The sequence below is a fragment of the Pongo pygmaeus genome, chromosome 20, assembly GCF_028885625.2.
Source record: "Pongo pygmaeus isolate AG05252 chromosome 20, NHGRI_mPonPyg2-v2.0_pri, whole genome shotgun sequence".
In the NCBI taxonomy this organism is placed as follows: Eukaryota; Metazoa; Chordata; class Mammalia; order Primates; family Hominidae; genus Pongo; species Pongo pygmaeus.
Genome location: NC_072393.2, coordinates 50,750,415 through 50,775,521, shown reverse-complemented (window position 1 = coordinate 50,775,521; position 25,107 = coordinate 50,750,415). Strand labels below are relative to the sequence as shown.

General features: G+C 52.9%; 1 protein-coding gene across 1 annotated transcript; it reads right to left on the bottom strand.

Moving 5' to 3' along the window:
* Positions 1-350: 350 nt before the first annotated feature.
* CBLC (Cbl proto-oncogene C) lies at positions 351-24,829 on the bottom strand. Its single transcript, XM_054463624.2, has 11 exons — positions 24,434-24,829; positions 21,942-22,088; positions 21,620-21,776; positions 21,005-21,126; positions 19,084-19,221; positions 13,385-13,472; positions 10,895-11,026; positions 9,797-9,943; positions 8,847-8,924; positions 2,623-2,692; positions 351-2,532 (listed from the first exon to the last, which is right to left on the bottom strand). Exons 1-10 carry the CDS (start codon positions 24,784-24,786, stop codon positions 2,630-2,632), a joined length of 1,425 nt encoding a protein of 474 aa, XP_054319599.1. The 5' UTR covers positions 24,787-24,829; the 3' UTR covers positions 351-2,532; positions 2,623-2,629.
* Positions 24,830-25,107: the final 278 nt, after the last annotated feature.

Here is a 25,107-nt window from a genome sequence, read left to right as displayed (position 1 = left end):
ATCCTATTTCTGGGGCAGCAGAGGCAGCGAGACAACTACAGTGTCCAGTGGCCATCGCCAGCATGGCCTCATCAGACCGGTTCTGTGGTGTCACTGTGGCTGGGTTACCATTGCTGGCCAGTTGCCAGGATTCTTCCTGCTCACTTTCCAATCCTGATTCCCCAGTTCACTCCTGGGATTCTGTGAGTGACCCCAAATCCTCTCAATAAATTCCCTTTCTGCCCCTGAGGTAGCGTCTGTTGCTTGGAACTAAATCTGTGATAATTCTTTCTTTCTTTCTTTCTTTTTTCTTTCCTTCCTTCCTTTCCCTCTCTCTCCCTCCCTCCCTCCCTTCCTTTCCTTCCCTTCCTTCCCTTCCTTCCTTTTTTTTTTTTTTCAGAGTTTCGCTCTTGTTGCCCAGGCTGGAGTGCAATGATGTAATCTCAGCTCACTGCAACCTCCATCTCCTGGGTTTAAGTGATTCTCTTGCCTCAGTCTCCTGACTAGCTGGGATTACAGGTGCCCGCCACCATGCTTGGCTAATTTTTGTATTTTTAGTACAGACAGGGTTTCACCATGTTGGCCAGGCTGGTCTCGAACTCCTGACCTCAGATGATCCGCCTGCCTCGGCCTCCCAAAGTGCTGGGATTACAGGTGTGAGCCACTGCGCCCGGTCCTGATACATTCTTTCAAGCCTCCTGTCCATTGGAATACTTTTTCATCATTTAAAAATCTGTCTTTTCTTTTTTGAGACAGGGTCTTGCCCTGTTGCCCAGGCTGGAGTGCAGTGATGCAGTCTTGGCTCACTGAAGCCTTGACCTCCCAGGCTCAAACCATCCTCCCACCTCAGCCTCCTGAGTAGCTAGGACTTACAGGCATGTGCCACCATGCCCGGCTAATTTTTCCAAAATTTTTTGTGGAGATGGAGTTTCATCATGTTGCTTAGGCTGGTCTCAAACTTCTAAGCTCAAGCATCCCGCCTGCCTCAGCCTCCCAAAGTGCTGGGATTACAGGCATGAGCCACCACGTCTGGCCTCATCATCTTTTAAGTCTCAGCTCAGACATCGCCTCCTCCTGGAAGCACTCCCTGACCTCCCAGGCTGTCAGGTGCCCACTCTGGGTTCCTGTAGTCCCCTGGGATTCCCTACCCCAGCCATGCCCTCTCTGGGTCATCACTATCTAGGGACAGGTCTCTTTCCTCTAGTGGAAGGTGAGCCCTAGTGGGGCAGTGATCACTGCTTCCTGGTCAGCATTGCTCAGCCCAGGGCTGGGCACAGGGCAAGTCTCCAGGAATGGGGCATTTTAAACAAGGTGGAGGGAAGCTTGGGCCACTCCAAGATGAATCATGAGGTGGTATCTCTTCTTCCTCAGCGAGATTTAGACTGGAAGTTAGCAGTTACTCTGGGAGAAAGATGTCAGAGAGGAATGAAGGACAGAGAGAGGGATGAGCACAGACCGTGGCAAGGCAAGGTGGATAACCATCAGGGAAATGTGTGGTCCTTTTGACCAGGGACTTAACCTGGATATCTGGGTCTGGGTCCAGGGATTTTTTTTGCCATGATGAAGGAGGAGGGTTGGATGCCTGATTCTCAGAGAACTTGGGATTCTGGACTTCTAAATCCTGAGAGCAGGACTCCCGGGTATCACAGAGAAGGCTGGGGGCCCAGTTTCTTTCTTTTTCTTTTTTTTTTTTTTTTAAGACAGGATCTTGGTCTGTCACCCAGGCTGGATTGCTGTGGCACAATCACAGCTCCCTGCAACCTCAGCTTCCTAGGCTCAATCTTTCCCACTTGGCCTCCCAAAGCCTTGGAATTACAAGCGTGCACCACCGTGCCTGGCCCCAGATTCCATTTGAAGATCTGAGGATGGACGGGGCTGGGGGCCTGGACTCCTGTGTCTGAGGGAGGAGGGGCTGGGGTCTGGGCTCCTGGGTCTGAGGGAGAAGGGGCTGGGCAGTCTGAACTCTTGGGTCTGAGGGAGGAGGGTCTAGGGTCTGGATTCCTGAGTCCAAGGAAGGAGGGACTGGGGGTCTGAACTCCTGGGTCTGAGGGAGGAGGGACTAGGGTCTGGACTCCTGGGTCTGAGGGAGGAGGGACTGGGGGTCTGTACTCCTGGGTCTGAGGGAGGAGGGACTGGGGGTCTGTACTCCTGGGTCTGAGGGAGGAGGGTCTGGGGCCTGGATTCCTGGGTCTGAGGGAGGAGGGGTTGGGGGTCTGAATTCCTGGGTCTGAGGGAGGAGGGGCTGGAGTATGAACTCCTGGGTCTGAGGGAGGAGGGGCTGGAGTATGGACTCCTGGGTCTGAGGGAGGAGGGGCTGGAGTATGGACTCCTGGGTCTGAGGGAGGAGGGGCTGGGGCCTGGACTCCTGTTGTTCAGGTACGGACCAGGCCTGGGGACGGCCCTTTCCCAGCGCCCGCTGCCCTCTGCTGCCCCCTGCTGGCCACTGCACTCTTCCTTCGCACCCTGGAGGACAGACCAGGCTTGGCAGTTTATTTCAGTTTCACAACCCCCTTCCAGCCCTTGGGGCTCCCTTTAGCAGCACATCTCGGTGCCCTGTAGGCGGAGAGAGGGGTGGGTTAGATGAGGTCACCTCCAGGTGGAGTGGGGTGGAGTGGGCCAGGGAGGGTTAGGGAGTGGACTCACCTGGCCTTCAGGCCGGGGCAGGGTCCTGGGGTCCCAGGGCAGCTGGAGGGGAGTTCCCCTTTAGGAGTCTCTGCAGTGGAGATATTTTGAGAGGGTGGTTGATTCCCGGCATCCAACTTTCCCTCTGCCCCTCTTCCCTGTCCCCTTTGTCTTAGACCTGGGAGTCCCAGACCACCTGGGGGCTGGAGGTGGCTTCCTGCGCGGCTGAGGCCACAGCCTTAATTCTTGGCAAGAGAAGAGGGGCCTGAAGTCTGGGGAGGGCCAGAAGTGCCTTGAGGGGGAGGAGATTAAGAAATGTCTCTGCTAGGCTGAAGCCTGGGTGGACGTCCTTTCACAGGCCCTGGACAGGGGTGACACAGTGGTGGCGGCCACCGTCTGACAGGACCTTTGGCCTTGTCCCTAGTCCATGCTGCCTTTTCTCTCTCACCTCTAACTCGTGTAGGATGAAGTCTCATTTTGTCCGCCTGTCCATCCACGTGTCCACCCTTTTGCTCACTCGTGTGCCCCACAGACAGTTCCCAAGCCTCTCCAGTGGGTCAGGCCCTTTCTTTCTTTTATTTTCTTTTCCTTTTCTCTTTCTCTTTTCTTCTTTTTCTTTCTTTTCTTTTTTTCTTTTCTTTCTTTCTTCTTTCTTTCTTTTTTCTTTCTCTCTCGCTCTCTCCTTCCTTCCTTTTCTTTTTCTCTTTCCCTCCCTCCCTGTCTTTCTTTTTCTATTTCGCTCTTTCCTTTCTCTCTCTCTCCCTCCTTCTTTCTCTCTCTCCCTTTCTTTCTCTCTTTCTTTCCTTTTTTTTTTTTTTAGAAACAACAACAACAACAACAACCCGAAAAAACAGGGGCCATGCGTGGTGGCTCACGCCTGTAATCCCAGCACTTTGGGAGGCCAAGGTGGGTGGATCACCTGAGGTCAGGAGTTTGAGACCAGCCTGGCCAATATGGTGAAACCCTGTCTCTATGAAAAATACAAAATTAGCCAGGGGTGGTGGCACACTCCTGTAATTCCAGCTACTTGGGAGGCTGAGGCAGGAGAATTGTTTGAACCCAGGAAGTGGGGATTGCCATAAGCCAAGATTGCACCACTGCACTCCAGCCTGGGCCACAAGAGCGAAACTGTCTCAAAACAAAACAAAGCAAAACAGGGTCTCACTCTGTTGCCTAGTCTGGAGTGCAGTGATGTGACCATAGCTCACAGCAGTCTTGACCTCCTGGGCTCAAACCAACCTCCTGCCTCAGCCTCTCAAAGTGCTGGGATTACAGGCATGAGCCACCGCGCCAGGCCAAGGCCCCGTTTTTCGCTCTGAGAAGATAGCTGTGAACAAGACAGAAAACTATCTTTGTCCTGGTGGAGCTGATGCTCCACTGAACCTGAGGCTTGCAGTGACTGATCAGCTCCTGAACAAGGAAATGTCCCAGAGCATGTTCCATGTCCTTCAAAGGGCCTGGGAGAGGGAAGATGCCGGGGAGGCCTCTTGGAGATGGGAATGACCCAGCCGATGCCTGAGTGCAAGAAGGATCCAGACAGAGGCTCCAAGTGAGTGGGGGCTTGCTGGCAAGTTAGAAGAGCAGCAAGGGTCCAATGTTGCTGGAAAGGAGGTGGAGTGGGGAAGATCAGAGAGGTGGGGAAGGGTCAGATCCCCAGCCCCAGGTCTTTGGGCAGTGGAGAGGACTTTGGCTTGAGTTCTTAGAGCCCTGGGGAGCCAGTGGGGATTTCTTTCTTTCTTTCTTTTTTGAGACGGAGTTTTTGCACTGTCGCCCAGGCTGGAGTGCAGTGGCACAATCTCGGCTCACTGCAACTTCCGCCTCCTGGTGGAAGCGATAATCAAGGGAGAATCAAGCAATTCTCCTACTTCAGCCTCCCGAGTAGCTGGGATTACGGGTGCCCGTCACCATGCTTGGCTAATTTTTGTATTTTTTAGTAGAGACGGGGTTTCACCATGTTGGCCAGGCTGGTCTCGAACTCCTGACCTCAAGCAAATGATTTGCCCACCTCGGCCTCCCAAAGTGCTGAGATTACAGGTGTGAGCCACCGCGCTTGGCTGCCAGTGGAGATTTCTGAGAGGTGAGGGAGGGGATATGACTCAGGGTAGAGATGACTGAGCGTGCTGGCTTCATCAGAACTCATGGGGAGGCTAGACAAAGTGGCTAATGCCAGTAATCCCAGCAATTTGGGAGGCCGAGACAGGAGGATCACTTGAGTCCAGGAGTTAGAGACCAACTTCGGCAACACGGTGAGACTCTGTCTCTAATTAAATTAAAACATTAAAAAACAAAAACAAAAACAAAAACAAAAACCCAGCCTGTGGAGCTTGTGTCAGGCTGGTCCCCATTTTCCCCATGAAAACACCGAGAGTCAGAGAGATCCCCAGTGGTCAGTGGGGTGATGAGATCCAGCTCAATGGCAGTGTCATCCCCTAAAGGGAGGTTTCTCAGATGGAGAACAGCAGTGTGCAGACAGCAACCCCAGGGGCCACAGCACAATACACAGATCACAACCACAGTGACACTGACCACTGACACAGTCCCATCACATCCAGTGTCCACAGCAGCCCCAGCCTCACTGCTGCAAAAAAATTTTAAAATGAGCTGGGTGTGGAGCTAAGGAGGGAGGATCACTTGAGCCCAGGAGATTGAGGCTATATTGAGCTGTGATTACACCACTGCACTCCAGCCTGGCTGACAGAGACCCTGTTTTTTTTTTTTTGAGACAGAGTCTCGCTCTGTCGCCCAGGCTGGAGTGCAATGGCGCTATCTCGGCTCACTGCAACCTCTGCCTCCCGGGTTCAAGTGATTCTCCTGCCTCAGCCTCCTGAGTAGCTGGGATTACAGGTGCCCACCACCACACTCCGCTAGACAGAGACCCCATCTTAAAAAAAAAAAAAAAAAAAAAAGCAATGCCAGGCACATAGCAAAAGTTATGACAGGCGGGGCCCACACCTGTAGTCCCAGCACTTTAGAAGGCCGAGGCAGGCAGATGACCGGAGGTAAGGAGTTCAAGACCAGCCTGGCCAACATGATGAAACCCCGTCTCTACTAAGAATACAAAAATTAGCCGGGCATGGTGGTGAGCACCTGTGACCCCATCTACTCGGGAGGCTGAGGCAGGAGAATCGCTTGAACCTGGGAGGCGGAGGTTGCAATCAGCTGAGATCGTGCCACTGCACTCCAGCCTGGGTGACAAAGCAAGACTCTGTCTCAAAAAAAAAAAAAAAAAAAAACCACCACCACCACCACCAACAAAAGTTATGACAGTGCCTTGCTGAGAAGTAGCAAACCCAAGGCTGTCTCTTCTGTGGTATGTTTTGAAGAATGAAAGAGTAGGTGGGAGTGGACTGGAATTTTAATCAGGCAGGGTTTGGGGAGAGGAGGAAAGGGCGGGGGAGGCGGAAGGTACGGCCTAGGCAAAGGTGTCACCATCAGGCCCGAGGTCCCTGTCAGCCTGCTGTCCTGGCTGTGTCCCCCATCACTGTCCTCTGGGAGCCGGCTGAGTGCCTCCTAATGTTTCCATTTGCTTTTGGCCGCAGATTGGATCTGTTTTTAGCTTCCCTGGCTGGTTTCACCGCCACCCCCCCCACCAGCTTCCTGCTGGCTCTCTTGTTTGCTGTGGTCGAATAATGTTCCCAGACTTCCTGAGCTGTTTGTTTGAAGACAGCTCAGTATTGATCGAAGCCTGTGTGTACTCAGCCGGAGATACTAAGAGATCTGCTTCTCCCCAGCAATCCAGGGTCCCAAAAATCCTGGGGTGGCAGCGTGGGGAGAAAAGAAAGCCAGGACAGGGGTCATTAAAAAATAAGTAGGCTGGGCGCGGTGGCTCACAACTGTAATCCCAGCACTTTGGGAGGCCGAGGCAGGCGGATCACCTGAGGTTGGGAGTTCGAGACCAGCCTGACCAACATGGAGAAACCCCATCTCTACTAAAAAATACGAAATTTGCAAGGCGTGGTGGCACATGTCTGTAATCCCAGCTACTCAGGAGGCCGAGGCAGGAGAATTCGTTTGAACCCCAGAGGCGGAGGTTGCAGTGAGCCGAGATCATAATATTTCACTCCAGCCTGGGCAACAAGAGTGAAACTCCATCTCAAAAGAAAAACAAACAAACAAAGAAACAAAAAAAAATAAGTAGATGGTTTGGGGGCCTTAAAGACTCCAACACTGGCTTCTCCTCTTTCAGGCTGTGTGGTTTTGGGAAGGTACTGTCACCTCTCTGAACTTTTTTCCTCTGGAAAATGGGGAGAGGAACATTCGTTTGTTTGTTTGTTTTTTGAGACAGGGTCTCACACTCTGTCATCCAGGCTGGAGTGCAGTGGCGCAATCTTGGCTCACTGCAACCTCCACCTCCCGGATTCAAGCGATTCTCCTGCCACAGTCTTCCAAGTAGCTGGGATTACAGGCATGCGCCACCATGCCCAGCTAATTTTTGTATTTTTAGTAGAGACAGGGTTTCACCATGTTGGTTAGGCTGGTCTCGAACTCCTGAACTCAGTGATCCACCTGCCTCAGCTTCCCAAAATGTTGGGATTACAGGCATAAGCCACCGCACCCAGCCAGGAGGGGAACATTTTTGACTTCATAGGGCTGTTGGGAAGACTCACTTCAGTGTATTCATTTGGCATCTATTTATTGAGCACCTATGATGTGTGTGTGTGCTAGGCACTGTTCTGCATTCTGGAGATATGATGGAGAAGACAACAAAGGCCTGACCTGCAGGAAGGTTACAACCTGACAGTGATAAAAGTCGACAAAACCAACCCTAAGCTCTGCCAGGTGGCGAAAGATCTTTGAACATACAGCAGAGCAGGGCCTGAGGGACAGCGGTGCTATTTTCATCTTTTCTTTTTTTTTTAGAGAACGGGGTCCCGCTATATTGCCCAGAAAGGTCTCGAAATCCTGGGCTCAAGCTTTCCTCCTGCCTCTGCCTCCCTAACAGCTGGGATTACAGACTCTTTTTTTTTCTTTATTGGTTTAGAGACAGGGTCTCATTCTGTTGCCCAAGCTGGAGTGCAGTGGTGTGATCACGCCTCACTGGAGCTACCAACTCCTGGGATCAAGGGACCCTCCCACCTCAGCCTCCTGAGCAGCTGGGACTACGGGTGTGCGCCACCACTTTGGGCTAATTTTTAATTTTTTTTGTAGTGTTGGGGTCTTGTGATGTTGCCCAGGCTGGTCTCAAATGCCTGGGCTCAAGCCGTCCTCCTGCCTTGGCCTCTCAAAGTGTTGGGATTGCAGGCCGGGCATGGTGGCTCATGCCTGTAATCCTAGCACTTTGGGAAGCCAAGGCGGGTGGATCAACTGAGGGCAGGGGTTCGAGACCAGCCTGGCCAACGTGGCAAAACCTCATCTCTACTAAAAATCCAAAAATTAGTTGGGCATGGTGGCAGATGCCTGTAGTCCCAGCTACTTAGGAGGCTAAGGCAGGAGCATTGCTTGAATCTGGGAGGCAGAGGTTGCTGTGAGCCGAGATTATGTCACTGCACTGCAGCCTGGGCTACAGAGTGAGACTCCTTTCAAAAAAAAAAAAAAAAAAAAAAAAAAGTATTGGGATTGCAGCCGTGAGCCACCACCCTAGCTGGGGGTGCTATCTTGAACAGAGTGGTCAGGGAAGGCCTCCCTGAAAAGGGATGGGAAAGCGAGCCTCAGGAAAGGCTGTGCAGGCCAAGGGAACAGCTTGTGCAAAGGCCCTGAGGTAGGACACATCTGGGATACTGGAAGGAGAGCTAGAAAGTCCTTGAGGCCAGGCGCGGTGGCTCACTCCTGTAATCCCAGCACTTTGGGAGGCCGGTGGGGGGGTGGTGGTGGTGGGGGGCAGATCATGAAGTCAGGATTTCGAGACCAGCCTGACCAACATGGTGAAATTCTGTCTCTACTAAAAATACAAAAATTAGCGGGGCGTGGTGGTGGATGCCTGTAATCCCAGCTACTCAGGAGGCTGAGGCAGGAGAATTGCTTGAACTCAGAAGGTGGAGGTTGCAGTGAGCCGAGATTGTGCCACTGCACTCCAGCCTGGGCGACAGAGTGAGATTCCGTCTCAAAAAAAAAAGAAAAAAGAAAGTCCTTGAGGGGGAATGAACCAGGAAGAAAACAAGGGAAGAGGTCACAAAGGGGATGGGTGCCTTGGAAATGGGTGCCAAGGATGAGTCCCTGCCCTGGCACCCCTGAGTGCACAGGTGAACCAGGGACCCTGGAGGTGAGTGAGACCCCAGCCCCCAATCTCAGACTAGCACCTGACTCACCACCTTCGGCTGGGCATTTCTAGGCTTCCTGGGGGGCAGATCTGGCCGTGGGGGCAATGGAGGAGCCGAAAGGGGCACCTGGAGGGGACAGAGGAAGGAGAAGGGGCTTGTGAGCTGCCATTTTCTTCTCGTCTCCATGTTCTCCTGCCTGGGACTCAGCATTCAGGCACTGTTCTAGACTCAGAATATAACGGAGACCAAGACAACGTACGAACACTTAGGAGGGTTACAGCCAGGAAAAGCCACAGCCCCAGCCCTTGGGGAAGCAAAAGACCAGTTCCCTAGGACCTGAGAATCTTGTTATCAGCCCCCTCCTCTCCTAGAACCCAGGAGTGTAGGCCCTCAGCAATTCCTCCCTCAGACCCAGGAGTCCAGGCCCCCATATTCTCCTCCCTCAGACCCAGGAGTCCAGGCCCCCATCTCTCCTCCCTCAGACCCAGGAGACCAGATCCCCATACCCACCTCCATCAGACCCAGGAGTCCAGGCCCCTAGCCCCTCCTCCCTCAGATCCAGGAGTCCAGGACCCCCAGCCCTCCTCCCTTAGACTCAGGAGTATAGGCTCCAACCCCTCTTCCCTCAGACCCAGGAGTCCAGGCCCCCAGTCTCTCCTCCCTCAGACCCAGGAGTCCAGACCCCAGCCCTTCCTCCCTCAGACCCAGGAGTCCAGGCCCCCAGTCTCTCCTCCCTCAGACCCAGGAGTCCAGACCCCAGCCCTTCCTCCCTCAGACCCAGGAGTCCAGGATCTAGTCCCTCCTCCCTCAGGCCCAGGAGTCCAGACCCCAGCCCTTCTTCCCTGAGACCCAGGAGTCCAGACCCCAGCCCTTCTTCCCTGAGACCCAGGAGTCCAGACCCCAGCCCTTCCTCCCTCAGACCCAGGAGTCCAGACCCCAGCCCTTCCTCCCTCAGGCCTCAGGAATTTGGATTCCAGCTTCTGGCTGGCCCTGCTCACCTGCCCCAGCTCCAACTCCCTGCCTTCCTGGTCACTGCTGTCCCCCGAGTCCTCAGCAGTAGCCTGACCATGGAACTGGTAGATACTCACGGCCTCCCAGCCCTTGATCTCACAGCGGCAGAAGGGGCAGGTCTGGCTGTCCGAGTGCTGGGGGAGGTCGGGAGGGAAAGGGTCAGTGCCCCCCTGCTCTCCATCCTGTCCCTTGGGCCAACGAGGAGCTCCCTGCCCAAAAGATTGATGTGGGGAAGACAGACAGAGGAAGGGAGACGGAAGGAGAGAAGAGGAGTCGCGGAGAGCAGGGGAATGTGGAGGGAAATGCTGGGAGGGAAGGTGAGAGAGGAATGGAAACAGAGCCGAGGTCAGGAGGGGGCACACAGGCCAGGGATCCCCCCCCATGGAGCCGTGGCCACAGCTTCCGGGCTCAGACCCTCACTGTGGCCCTTGTTGTTGTTGTTTTAAAAAATGGAGTCGTGCTCTGTCACCCAGGCTGGAGTGCAGTGGCACGATCTCTGCTCACTGCAACCTCTGCCTCCCAGGTTCAAGTGATTCTCATGCCTCAGCCTCCCGAGCAGCTGGGATTACAGGCACCTACCACCACACCCGTCTAATTTTTGTATTTTTTTTTTAGTAGACATGGGTTTTCACCATGTTGGCCAGGCTGGTCTCGAACTCCTGACCTCAAGTGATCCACCCACCCCGGCCTCCCAAAGTGCTGAGATTACAGGTGTGAGCCACTGTGCCCAGCCTCACTGTGGCCTTTGGGAGGTCACTATTCTCAGCCCCGTTCTCCAGGGAACGAGGCTAAGGCTCAGAGAGGTGAAGCCACTGGCTGGGGATCACCCAGGCAGAGAAGGAAGGAGAGCTTTCCACTGATAACATTGCCGGAGAGGAAGAAACAGAGACAGCGTGTGCAGAGTGGGATGGAACCAGAGGCCCAGGGAAAGACAGCCGGGCTCCTGAGTGGTCGCCATCAGCTCTCTGCCCTCTCTGGACTTCGGTTTCCCCATATGATCAATGAGGCATGGAGGAGATCCTTTTGGGGCTTTCCCTGTAGAGAGGGGGAGACCAGAGGATAAGGCACGCAGGGGTCAGACCCACCTGCCAAGCAGCCAGGCAGCAGCTGCAGAGCAGGTGCCCGCATGGCTCGATCTTCACATCCTTGTTGCTCTCAGCACAGATCTTGCAGAGCTCAAATGTGGAGTCCATGGCCCAGTAGAGCTGCAGCTGCTCCTGGCAGGTGAGAGGATAGAGAAGACAGCGAGGGGCATGCGTCAGCCACGGGGACACAGCTTGGGCCACAGGAAGAAAATCCCAAACCTCGGCTGGTGGTGGTGGCTCACGCCTGTAATCCCAGCACTTTGGAGGCCGAGGCAGGGGGATCACCTGAGGTTGGGAGTTCGAGACCAACCTGGTTAACATGGTGAAACCCCGTCTCTACTAAAAATACAAAAATTAGCTGGGCATGGTGGTGCATGCCTGTAGTCCCAGCTACTCGGGAGGCTGAGGCAGGAGAATCGCTTGAACCCGGGAGATGTAGGTTGCAGTGAGCTGAGATTGCACCATTGCACTCCAGCCTGGGTAACAAGAGCAAAACTCCGTCTCAAAAAAAAAAAAAAAAAAAAAAGAAAGAAACAAAATCCCAAACCTCTGTCTTGGCGCTGTGGCTCATGCCTGTAATCCCAGCACTTCTGGCGGCCAAGGCAGGTGGAATGCTTGAGCCCAGGAGTTCTGGACCAGCGTCGGCAGCATAGTAAGACCCCGTCTCTATTTACAAAAATAATAATAAACCAAACCTCTGTGCCAGGCCTGAACCCTCTCCGAAGTCCAAGGTTGGCATGTCCAACGGCCTCCTACATGTCTACGCTCATTTTTTTTTTTTTGGAGACGCAGTCTTGCTCTGTTGCCCAGGCTGGAGTGCAGTGGTGCGATCTTGGCCCACTGCAACCTTTGCCTCCAGGTTCAAGCGATTCTCGTGCCTCAGCCTCCTGAGTAGCTGGGACTACAGGCATGAGCCACCACACCTGGCTAATTTTTGTATTTTTAGTAGAGATGGGGTTTCACCATGTTGGCCAGGCTAGTCTCGAACTCCTGACCTCAAGTGATCTGCCAGCCTTGGCCTCCCAAAGTGCTGGAATTACAGGTGTGAGCCACCTCGCCTGGCCATGTCTTCACTCCTTGTTATGAGACTTCTCCCCAGTTGTCTACACCCAGTGGTGCCAGATTTAGCAAATAAAAGTACTGGACGCTGCTAAATTCGAATTTCATTCTTTTTTTTTTGCGGGACGGAGCCCCACTCTGTTACCCAGGTTGGAGTGCAGGGTCGCGATCTTGGTCTATTGCAACCTTCAACTCCCAGGCTCAAGTGATCCTCCCACCTCAGCCTCCCAAGTAGGTGGGCTAATTTTTTGCATTTTTTGTAGAGATGGGGTTTCGTCATGTTGCCCAGGTTCATCTTGAACTCCTGAGCTCAAGTGATCCACCCGCCTCAGCCTCCCAAAGTACTAGGATTACAGGCATGAACCACCGTGCCTAACCTAAATTTGAATTTCTTTCTTTCTTTCTTTTCTTTTCTTGAGACCAAGTCTTACTCTGTTGCCCAGGCTGGAGTGCAGTGGTGTGATCTCAGCTCACTGCAACCTCCGCCTCCTGGGTTCAAGTGATTCTCGTGCCTCAGCCTCCCAACTCAAGTGCCTCAGCTGGGACTACAGGTGTGAGCCACCACACCCAGCTAATTTTTGTATTTTGGTAGAGATGGGTTTCACTATGTTGGCCAGGCTGGTCTTGAACTCCTGACCTCAAGTGATCTGCCCGCCTCGGCCTACCAAAGTGCTGGGATTACGGGTGCGGTGGCACCCGGCCTCCAAATTTGAATTTCATGTAAACAGTGAATACAATTTGAAGTATAAGGATGTCCCAAATATTGCACGGGATATATTTATACTAAAAAAAATTTAAGGCCAGATACGTGGCTCATGCCTATAATCCCAGCACTTTGGGAGGTGGAGGCGGGAGGATCGCTGGAGCCCAGGAGCTCAAAACCAGCGTGGGCAACATGGCAAAACCCCATCTCTACAGAGAAATACAAAAATTAGCTGGGTGCAGTGGCTCCCAGCTGCTCGGGAGGCTGAGGTGGGAGGATTGCTGGAGCCCGGAGGTCGAGGCTGCAGTGAGCCATGATCGCACCACTGCACTCCAGCCTGGGTGACAGAAGATATCCTGTCTCTAAAAATAAAAATAAATAAAAAGTAAATAATTTATTTATTATTGTTGTGTTTCTCTCACTCGTGGGGTGGCTGTGAAGATTAGGAGCTGGCACGGGGCTATCGCTGGCAAATGCTCAAATGCATTAGCTGTCCTGATGATCTCAGCAGCATCAGTTCCTTATTTAATCCCCGTGATCACCCCTGGGAAAGAGGCAGGAGGAGCCGTATTTTCCGGAAGAATAACTGAGCCTCAGAGAGGTCAAGTGGTTTAACCAAGGTCACATAGCCACCAAGCCAACACTCCAACCCCAGGCCTCTGAGCCAAGGCAATGTGGGGGTGGCAGGGTCAGGGAATGGGGACTGCGGGTGCAGGCGTGGGTCTCACCTCTGACACGTGGATGCGCTGCTGGGGTTCTGCCTGGCCGAGCTCAGTCAGGTCTGGGTTGTGGTTCTTTCCATCTGGGTAGAGGTAGCTGGGGGAAGGGAAGAGAGGGGGACTGGGGGCCATCCAGTATCTGCCATCCCCAGATGAGCAAGGACCTTTACCCCCTACAGGGCCCCATATTTCCCTGAGATGAAGATCTGCCCCAGATCCATTGCTGGCCTGGGGTTATTTTCCCTCTGCCTGCCTCTAATTGGGACTGTGTCTTCTCAGATACCCCAGGGCAGGGCTATGTCCCCTCAGACTCCCAAGGTAGGGCATACAAAACCTCAGTGACTCAAGCTCCAGAAACAAGGATGAGATAGAATAAGAACTAGAAAACAATATGAAAATTTCTGGCTTAGGGCAGGTGTGGTGGCTCACGCCTGTAATCCCAGCACTTTGGGAGGCCGAGGTGGGTGGATCATCTGAGGTCAGGAGTTCAAGACCAGCTTGGCTAACATGGTGGAACCCCGTCTCTACTGAAAATATAAAAATTAGCTGGGCATGGTGGTGCATGCCTGTAATCCTAGCTACTCAGGAGGCTGAGTCAGGAGAATTGCTTGAATCCAGGAGGCAGAGGTTGCAGTGAGCCGAGATCATGCCATTGCACTGCAGCCTGGGCAACAGAGTGAGACTCTGTCTCAAAAAAAAAAAAAAAAAAAAGGAAAATCTCTGGCTTAGCTCTTCTAGAACCTCACCCTTCTCCAAGCCCAAGCATAACAGATTTTAGCGTCACAGATCATGAAAGTGATCAAATCCTAGAATCTGATAGTATCAGGATGGAAAGATCCTCTGAGAACACCTGTACCACTTCTTCCCTCACAGACAGTGACCCAAGGCTCAGGGTGGGAAAGGCGCCTGCCCAAGGTCACACAGCAAGGACCAGAGAGACTCAGAACCAGGGTCGTAGGCCAGATCTCAGCACTGGGCTCCAGGACACTGGAGAAGCAAGCTCTGGGCTCCCTGGGTCTCCCCCTGGATCATCCCCTCGGCCTATCTGGCATGCCTCAATGCTACTCCAATTATCCAGACATGTATACCACATGAAATATTGGACCCTCAGACCCACAGGGGGTCATGAGTCCCTGAGGCTAGTGGCCCTGCCTGGCCTGTCATGTGGAGCAGTGCAGGATCCCTGACCTGGGCCCCACAGTGGCCCTCCCACTAACACACTGTGTGACCTGGCTGGGGCCACTCTACCTTTCTGGCCTCAGTTTCCCTTCTGTAACATGGACATGATCATGCCTGAGGCAAAGATTTGTGATGAGGATTAAATAAGACAGTGCTGGCCGGGCATGGTGGCTCACACCTATAATCCCAGAACTTTGGGAGGCCAAGGCAGGCAGATCATTTGAGGCCAGGAGTTTGAGACCAGCCTGGCCAACGTGGTGAAACCCCGTTTCTACTAAAAATAGCAAAATAAATAAACAAATAAAATAATAATTAGCCAGGCATGGAGGTGCGTGTCTGTAATCACAGCTACTCGGGGGGCTGAGGCAGGAGAATTTCATGAACCCAGAAGGCAGAGATTGTAGTGAATGGATATCACACCACCGCACTCCAGCCTGGGCAACACAGCAAGACTCTGTCTCAAAAAAAAAAAATTTTTTTTAAAATAAATAAATAAGAAAGACAGTGCTTATAAAACATGCGGCCATGGCTGGGAGCAGTGGCTCATGCCTGAATCCCAGCACTCTGAGAGGCTGAGGCGGGAGGATTGCTTGAGCCCAGGGGTTCGAGACCAGCCTGGGCAACACAGAAAGACACTATGTCTAAAAAAAAAAAAAAAAAATTAAAAAAATTAGCTGGGCATGGTGGCATGTGCCTGTGGTCTCAGCTACCCAGGAGAGGCTGAAGTGGGAGAATCACCTGAGCCTGGGAGGTTGAGGCTGCAGCAGTGAGCTGTGGTCATGTCACTGCACTCCAGCCTGGGTGACAATGAGACCCTGTCACACACACACAAAAAAAAACACCAAAAAAAAAAAAAAATGCAGCACTGGCCAGGTGCAGTGGTTTACACCTGTAACCCCAGCACTTTGGGAGGCCGAAGAGGGAGGGTCGCTTGAGCCCAGCAGTTTGAGACCAGCCTGCACAACATAGTGATATCTTGTCTCTAACTAATATTTTTTTCTTTTTTTTTTTTTATTGAGATGGGGGCTCACTATGTTGTCCAGGTTGGTCTCAAACTCTTGGGCTCAAGTCATCCTCCCACAAAGTTCTAGGATTTCAGGCATGAGCCACACCATGCCTGGCGAATAAATTTTTTTTTTTTTTTTTTTGAGATGAAGTCTCACTCTTGTGCCCTAGGCTGGAGTGCAATGGCGTGATCTCGGCTCACTGCAACCTCTGCCTCTTGGGTTCAAGCGATTCTCTTGCCTCAGCCTTCCAAGTAGCTGGAATTACAGGCGCCTGCCACCAAGCCTGGTTAATTTTTGTATTTTTAGTAGAGACGGGGTTTCACCATGTCGGCCAGGCTGGTCTTCAACTCCTGACCTCAGGTGATCTGCCCGCCTCGGCCTCCCAAAGTGCTGGGATTACAGGCGTGAGCCACCGTGCCCGGTGCAAATAAATTTTTTAAATTAAAAAAAAATTTTTAAATGCAGCATCCTTCTCTGTGCATAAACACCCAATAAGAAGGGACTTCTATGATTGACTTTATTTTATTTTTATTTTTATTTTTTGAGACAGAGTCTGGCTCTGTCACCCAGGCTGGAGTGCAGTAGCACGATCTCGGCTCACTGCAAGCTCCACTTCCCGAGTTCACGCCATTCTCCTTCCTCAGCCTCCCGAGTAGCTGGGACTACAGACGCCCGCCACTGCGCCCGGCTAATTTTTTGTATTTTTAGTAGAGACGGGATTTCACCGTGTTAGCCAAGATGGTCTCGATCTCCTGGCCTCGTGATCCACCCACCTCAGCCTCCCAAAGTGCTGGGATTACAGGCGTGAGCCACTGCGCCTGGCTTATGATTGACTTTATTTTTATGTTTTTGAGATGGAATCAATCTCACTCTGTCACCCAAGCTGGAATGCAGAGGCGTGATCTTGGCTCACTGCAGCCTCAACCTCCCGGGCTCAAGCGATTCTCCTGTGTCAGCCTCCTGAGTAGCTGGGATTATAGGCACATACCACGACGCCTGGCTAGAGACCGGGTTTCACCACGTTGGCCAGGCTGGTCTCGAACTCCTGACCTCAAGTGATCTGCCTGCCTCAGTCTCCCAAAGTGCTGGGATTATAGGCATGAGCCACCAGGCCTGGCCTCTGATTTTTCTGTTTTAAATGGTCCCCAAGAGTAGCTGAAGTGTTGTCTCCTGTTCCTAAGTGAAAGAAGGCTGTAATGTGTCTTATGGAGAAAACGTGTGTGTTGTATAAGCTTTGCTGAGACACAAGTTATACTGCTGTTGGTTGTGAGTTCAATGTTAATGAACCAACAATAGGTACTGAATAAAGTGTCAATTTTCTTTTTCTTTTTTTCTTTCTTTCTTTTTTTTTTTTTCTGAGATGGAGTCTCGCTCTGTTGCCCAGGATGGAGTGCAGTGGCACGATCTCGGCTCACTGCAACCTCCGCCTCCCGGGTTCATGCTATTCTCCTGCCTCAGCCTCCCAAGTAGCTGGAACTACAGGTGCCTGCCACCACGCCCGGCTAATTTTTTTTGTGTGTTTTTAGTAGAGACAGGGTTTCACCGTGTTAGGCAGGATGGTCTCGATCTCCTAACCTCATGTTCCGCTTGCCTTGGCGTTCCAAAGTGCTGGGATTACAGGCGTGAGCCACCAGGCCTGGCCTTGAATAAAGAGTCTTTAAACGAAAACATACATAAAGGTTACTATGTTGTGATTGGTTGACAAAAATGTGGTGACCCAGCCGGGCACGGTGGTGTGCACCTGTAGTCCTAGCTACTCAGGACCCAAGAATGTATTTCCCCTGGGAGCAACGGCTTGGTATTCAATAATTCAGGGTGTATGGTGATTTTATAGAAGATAATTACTGCAAATTGGCCAGGCATGTGGCTCACACCTGTAATCTGAGCACTGTGGGAGGCTAAGGCGGGCAGATTGCTTGAGTTCAGGAGTTCGAGACCAGCCTAGGCAACATGGTGAGACACACCCCGCCCCCATCTCTACCAAATATACAATAAAATGTTTTTGTTTTGTTTTTTTCAGATGGAGTCTCGCTCTGTCACCCAGACTGGAGTGCAGTGGTGTGATCTCAGCTCACCGAAACCTCCACCTGCCAGGTTCAAGCAATTCTGCCTCAGCCTCTGGAGTAGTTGGGATTACAGGTGAGCGCCACTGCGCCCAGCTAATTTTTTTTAATTTTTAGTAGAGACGGGGTTTCACCATGTTGACCAGGCTGGTCTTGAACTCCTGATCTCAGGTGATCTGCCTGCCTTGGCCTCCCAAAGTGCTGGGATTACAGGCGTGAACCACTGTGCCCCACCAAAAATGTTAAAAAAATTATATATTAAAAAATTAATAATAATTATTGCAAATAATCAACAGCATGTCTATCTATCTGTCTATCTATCTATCTATCTGGCTATCTAGCTAGCTAGCTAGCTAGCTACCTACCTTCCTATCTCATCTCTTGTATGTCAGTAGTCATATAGATATGACTGATAAGAAAGTTCTGGCTAAAGGTGAAACTCTGAAAAGAAACTTGCCTTCTTGGCCGGGCATGGTGGCTCACACCTGTAATCCCAGCACTTTGGGAGTCCGAGGAGGGAAGATCACTGGAGGTCAGGAGTTTGAGACCAGCCTGGCATGGCAAAACCCCATCTCTACTAAAAATCCAAAACTTAGGACCGAGCGTGGTGGCTCATGCCTGTAATCAGCACTTTGGGAGGCCAAGGTGGGTGGATCACGAGGTCAGGAGTTCGAGACCAGCCTGACCAACATGGTGAAACCCTGTCTCTACTAAAAACACACAAAAAAATTAGCCGGGCGTAGTGGTGGGAGCCTGTAATCCCAGCTACTCAGGAGGCTGAGGCAGGAGAATCGCTTGAATCTGGGAGGCAGAGGTTGCAGTGAGCCGAGATCATGCCATTGCACTCCAGCCAGGGCGACAGAGAGAGACTCCGTCTCAAAAAAAACAAAACAAAACAAAAAAAACACCTGTCTAGCAAGTTCTCCAGTTCTGTTTCTGCCCCATGAATCTAGATTCTAGAGCAGGATCTGATATCTAGAAACAAAAGCTGGCCGGGCACGGTGGCTCACGCCTGTCATTTCAACAATTTGGGAGGCTGAGGCGGGCAGATCGCTTGAGCCCAGGAGTTCCAGACCAGCCTGGGCAGCATGGCGAAACCCCATCTCATTTTTTAAAAATTAACTAAAATAAAAGAGAAAGAAAATAGAAGCAAACGCTCTTGAGCTCAGCTCCAAGGAATGGAGCCCTTGCGGTTGTGCCCCAATGCCTCATACACTTCTCCTCGGAGCTGTGGCTGGGCCGGATCTATGGCCACTTCGTGCGAACCTCAGGGGGGCCCCTTCCTCAAGACCTTTGACTGCCACCTGCTGGAATCTTGTAGTACTGCAGATTTGAGATGTCCCCTATGTGAATGGTTGGTTGCACCCTCAAACGTGGTGGCCGCAGGCAGTGCTCAACATGCAAGATCTTTCCAACCAGATTTTGCTGACACCCTCCTCCTACCAGAATGGAGACTCACAAGCCGTCCTTCTGTCCCTCCAGGAGCACCTGGGACAGGGGTTTGTTGGCAGGGATGGTCTGCAGGATGCTGCCATCTGAGCTCACATAGCCGATGGCCCACTGCCCCAGGCGAGTACAGCTGGGCCGGAAGATGTAGCTGGAGGGAGAGGTAGGTAGGATGGGGTGAGGGAGTGGTCACCGACATCACTTTTGCGAACTCCCAGTCCCCTGCCCTGTTGGGAATCCAGGTGTCTAGGTCCTCACCCCCAGCTTCCCATCCTTTAGGCAATGGCATGTGCTAGGCCCCTGCCTGCCTCTCTAGAGGATATATGCTGTTTTTGCCTGCTTGGCTGTTTTATGATAAAAACAGCCCTGTTTCCATTTGGAGATCTCTCCCCGCTTCACTGGAGTTTAAACAAGGCTGGGGTGGCCAATCAGTGCATTTCAGGACCCCTGACCAGAGTGATGGGAGTCCATTCTGGGACTTTTGCTGGAAGTGTCAGAGCAAGGTGCCCCCTTTCTTACAGAGGTTGCTAAGAAGGTAGGGTACGCAGCTGGCACTTCTAGAAGTCATTTGCCACCATGAGGAGAAACCATGTTTGAGAATGAAGCAAACAGAGGAAAGCAGAGAAAGGGGATGAACAGGAACTGATTCCTGACAGTAGCCATTGAGCACCTGGATCTAGCTGTGCCTGAAACCCACAGCCTAGCCTTCTTTTCTTTCTTTTCTTTTCTTCCTTTTTGTTTTTGAGACAGAGTCTTGCTCTGTTGCCCAGGCTGGAGTGCAGTGGCGGGATCCTGGCTCACTGCAACCTCCACCTTTCGAGTTCAAGTGATTCCTGTGCCTCAACCTCCCAAGTAGCTGGGACTACAGGCACGCATCACCATGCCAGGCTAATTTTTCTATTTTTTTCTTTTTTTTGAGATGGAGTTTCACTCTTGTTGCCCAGGCTGGAGTGCAATGGCGTGATCTTGGCTCACTGCAACCTCCACCTCCTGGGTTCAAGTGATTCTCCTGCCTCAGTCTCCGAAGTAGCTGGGATTACAGGCGCATGCCACCACACTTGGCTAAATTTTTTGTATTTTTAGTAGAGATGGGGTTTCACCATGTTGGCCAGGCTGGTCTTGAACTCCTGATCTTAGGTGATCCACCCACCTCGGCCTCCCAAAATGCTGGGATTACAGGTGTGAGCCACCGCGCCAGGCCTAATTTTTGTATTTTTAGTAGAGATGAAGTTTCACCATGTTGGCCAGGCTGGTCTCGAACTCCTGACTTCAAGTGATTTGCCCACCTTGGCTTCTCAAAGTACTGGGATTACAGGTGTGAGCCACTGTGCGGGGCCTGGCCTTTTCAATTATAGGAATTTATTCTTTCATTTTTCTTTTCCCTTGAATCAGTTTGAAGTGTAACTGGAAGAATGCTAATGCACTCACCGTCCTACCCCTGCACCTCAGCCCCGCAGAGACTCACAAACCTGACCTTCTATTCTCTTCGTATCTAGACAGCTCAATTCTCAGCCCTCTAGGGGGACCCAACAGCTCAAAACTCCTGGTTGAAATAATTTAAGGACTCACATGTCTTGTTTTTCAGTCTCCTATGCCAATAGGTGGAAAATTCATACTCAAAATACTGAACAGATGGTGCAACATGGCTCTGACCTACCAGAAACGGACCTTACCCTCAAGCGGGTCTTTGGGCTCCTTGCTAGAGCGGGCACTGTCCCTTAGCTGCAGGATTATGGGACAGTACAGGAGGCCTCGAGAGAAGAGGCGGGCTGGGAGGGGCACTCAGTGTCCTGCCTCTGAGTTATCAACTCTCTGGGGTCCTGGGTATCTCTATTCCCACTCTTAGAAGGACATCTGGGCTCCACCACGCACCAGCCCAGAGCCCAGATCCCTGAGCCCTGCAGCCTTGTTCTGCTGAGCCCTGCACCCTTTACCTGCCTGGCTTGTCCCTGCAGGCCTGCAGACGCTCTTGGACCTCATCATAGGTGAGGAAGGCCATGTAGCCTGGGTGGTTGACTGCCAGGAGCTGCCAGTTCTTGAGGAGTGTTGGCCATGGCTGGGGTGGGGCAGGGCTTGCGTCAGGGAGAGACCGGGGAAGCAGCTCACATCCCTAAGTAGTCCCTAGGGCCCGAGGATCCAACCACCTCCTTCACACCCATGGTGGGCCTCAGGCATATCCCTTTTACAAGACCCCAAGCTCTTCTTTCTCCAGAACTTAGGAGTTTGGGACCCTAGCTTCCCCCTCCCTCAGACCCAAGAGTCCAGGCCCCCAGCCCTCTCCTCCCTCAAACCCTGGAGTCCAGGCCCTCACCCCCTCCTCCCTCAGACCCTGGAGTCCAGGTCTCCAGCCCCCTCCTCCTTCAGACCCTGGAGTCCAGGCCTCCAGCCCCCTACTCCCTCAGACCCAGAAGTCCAGGCCCCAGGCCCTCCTCCCTCAGACCCAGGAGTCCAGGCCCCAGCCCCTCCTCCCTCAGACCCAGGAATCCAGGATTCAGCCCTTTTCTTCCTCCTGGACCCAGGTCTAGCTCCCAGCCTTTGCCTTCCCTGACCTGAAAGAGCCTGGTGAAGACGTCGAACTCGAAGATGGACACGTGCCCGCTGCAGGTGAGGTCGATGGTGGTGCGCAAGGCCAGGGCTGTGCAGCCTGGTTCCACAGGGTGGCAGGTGCCCAGGAGGGACTCAAACTCAGCCCAGGGCAGCACACACCTGGGTGGGAGAGGGGTGGGGGAGACACCGCTGAGGCCTCCCGGAGCCTATGATGGGAGGGTCTCCAGGAAAGAAGCAGCCGTGGGCCTGGACTCCTGGGTCCCTGGGCCAGGGCAGGATGGGGCTCCGGGAGTTGAGGGTCCCTGAGGACAAGGGCTTACTCACCGGGCTCCGCAACGCTCCCTCCAGAAGATGTGGGCTGGGGCCTTGGTGAGCTGGTACATGTGTCCACAGTACTTTCCCCCGGGGAAGAGTGCGTGCAGCTCTGCATGCATGTGGCTGAAGATGATGGCCAGCTTGGCCAGCTGTCGCCTGTGGGGATGGGCAAGGACTCCGGCTATCCTTGGGGCTCCCACTGACACCCTCTTCCTCCCTTCATGGGGAACAACCTGCAGGGATAAGGCTCTGGACTCTATCTCATCAGTGTAAGGTAAGAGTCCATTCCTGCTAGGGCGTGGTGGCTCACGCCTGTAATCCCAGCACTTTGGGAGGCTGAGGTGGGTGGATCACTTGAAGTCAGGAGTTTGGGACCAGCCTGGCCAACATGGTGAAACCCTGTCTCTACTGAAAATACAAAAATTAGCCTGGTGTGGTGGCGCCCGCCTATAATCCCAGCTACTCAGGAGGCTGAGGCAGGAGAATCGCTGGAACCCAGGAGGCGGAGGTAGCAGTGAGCCGAGATCACGCCACTGCACTCCAGCCTGGGTGACAGAGTGAGACTCCATCTCAAAAAAAAAAAAAAAAAAAAAAAAAAAAGATTAAAAACGATATACACGGCTTTTATTAGATTTTGGCCAGAAGCAATGGCTCATGCCTGTAATCCCAGCACTTTGGGAGGCTGAGGCGGGTGGATCACTTGAGGTCAGGAGTTTGAGAACAGCCTAGCCAACATGGTGAAACCCTGTCTCTAATAAAAACTATAAAAATTATCGCTGCGTGGTGGCGGGTGCCTGTAATCCCAGCTACTTGGGAGGCTGAGGCAGGAGAATTGCTTGAACGCGGGAGGCGGAGGCTGCAGTGAGTCAAAATTGCGCCACTGCACTCCAGCCTGGGTAACAGAGTGAGACCATGTCTTTAAAAAAAAAAAAAAAAAAATTTTGCTGAATTTTGCAGAAATCCAGCTCTCCTATATAATAAGGGAAGACTATTTGATTCTGTATGACGGTGGTTCTACCTACAGGTACGAGTGTCTGACTAGTCAGCTCTGCCTTCCAAGAATAATTGTGCCTTGGCATTTTCATTTAAAACATAATGTTTATGAAAGAAATTCCTTTTATCACTCTCTTATAATTTGGGCATTATAGTGATTAAAAAACTATAGGTGGGTAGGTTGTTAAACCTCTGCATGTCATTTCAGGATGAATTAAGGAAACACTTGGCTGGACATGGTGGCTCTTACCTGTAATCTCAGCACTTTGGGAGGCTGAGGTAGGAAGATCGCATGAGGCCAGGCGTTTGAGACCAGCCTAGCCAACATAGCAAGACCTCCTCTCTACCAAAAAATAAAAAGATTAGCCTGGCATGGTGGTGCACGCCTGTGGTCCCAGCTACATGGGAGGCTGAGGTGGGAGGATCACTTGAGCCCAGGAGTTGGAGGCTGCAGTGAGTCATGCTGGTGCCACTGCCCTCCAGCCTGGGCGACAGGGCCAGACCTTGTGTCCAAAAAAAAAAAAAAAAAAAGAGACACTACAAAATATTTAATATAAAGAAGTGGCATGGGTCACTGAACTAGACCTTGTTCTGGGCTCTGGGCCCCAAACCTCATCTGCCCTGTCACTCTGAGATTCCTTCCTCAGTGCAGAACAGCAGAGGGGTGGCCTCCAGGCAGGTCCTGGGTCTGGAGCCAGCTGTTCCTCAGGAACTAAAGACCAAGTGGGTAGTCCAGGCAGAAACCGAGACAGGGGCCTAATGATCAGTTTCTTTGGGTGTGTCCATCTACCTCTCCTCCACCTAGGAGCCCACGGGGTCTCCACATTCTGAGGCCTGATCCTCCCAGCTGGGCCTCCCAAAGAGCTGGGATTACAGGTGTGAGCCACCGTGCCCAGCCAGACCAGGCCAAGTTCTGACCACAAATGTGCACACATCTAGAGAACTTTGAATCAGAGAATAAAGTAATAGCTAACTTTTATTTTATCCTCAACGTAGGAAGCCCCATGGGGTCCCTGAATTCTGAGATAGTGGGATAGTGGGAACCAGAATTGGGCTGCTGGGTGACCAAGGAAATGGCACAATGGGGCTGAGGGCATGGGCGCTCAAGGAAGGAGAAAACTGGGTGGCCCATTTTCCAGGTTCCCTTAGGAAGGAGGGGCTGGGGCCTGGACCCCTGGGTGTGAGGGAGGAGGGGCTGGGGCCTGGACCCCTGGGTCTGAGGGAGGAGGGGCTGGGGCCTGGACCCCTGGGTGTGAGGGAGGAGGGGCTGGGGCCTGGACTCCTGGGTCTGAGAGAGGAGGGGCTGGGGGCTGGACCCCTGGGTCTGAGGGAGGAGGGGCTGGGGGCCTGGACCCCCTGAGTCTGAGGGAGGAGGGGATGGGGGCCTGAGTTCCCGGGTCTGAGGGAGGAGCGGGTGGGGGCCTGAGTTCCTGGGTCTGAGGGAGGAGGGGCTGGGAGCAAGACCTGGGCCTCACCCCCGAGGACTTTGATCTGGGGCGAAGGCTCACCTGAGTCTGGAGCCCGCCCGGAAGAGCTCGTCGTTGGCACTCCTTCGGCCCCGGGGGGGCAGCAGCGCGGCCACCTGCCTGCCCTTGGCCTCCAGATTGGCCAGGTAGATGAGTAGAAAGTCCCCGCAGCCGCCGGGACCCCCGGGGCCGCCTCCGCCGGCCGCCCGCCGAGAATGGGCCACCTCTCGAAGCAGCTGCGCTGTGCGGGGCAGCAGGTCCCGCAGCGAAGGGGGACTTATGGACAGCCGGGGGTCGCCGCATTGCTCTTCTAGGCGCTGCAGCATCCTGACTGCCCGGCCCAGGGCGCGGGCCTCTTCCCACTGTCGCCCCCACGGGGCCACCGCCAGAGCCATGAGAGCCTCGCGTGTGCCAGGAAGGACCGGTGCGGCTGGGATAGGCGCGGCCTCGCCCAGAGTGAAAGGAGAGGGCGGGTCCTAGAGAACCGGGGAGGGGCCTGCAGGTACCAGTGTCTCCAAAGGGGGCGGGGGCTGGAGGACCTGGCACGTGGGTCTTCAAGAGGTGGGATTTGGAGGCCAGGAGCGGTGGCTCATGCTTGTAATCTCAGCACTTTGGGTGGCCGAGGTGGAAGGATCACGTGAGCCCAGGAGTTCAAAACCAGCCTGGGCAACATAGTGAGGCCCTATCTCTAAAAAATTTTTTAAAATAAAATAAAA

Excerpts from the sequence above, each read along its gene's own strand:
- CBLC (XM_054463624.2), bottom strand. The coding sequence starts at position 24,786 with ATGGCTCTGGCGGTGGCCCCGTGGGGGCGACAGTGGGAAGAGGCCCGC. Across the intron at positions 21,127-21,619 it reads TCTTCACCAGGCTCTTTCAG|CCATGGCCAACACTCCTCAA; the intron begins GTCAGGGAAGGC and ends GCCCCACCCCAG. Across the intron at positions 11,027-13,384 it reads AGCGCATCCACGTGTCAGAG|GAGCAGCTGCAGCTCTACTG; the intron begins GTGAGACCCACG and ends CTCACCTGCCAG.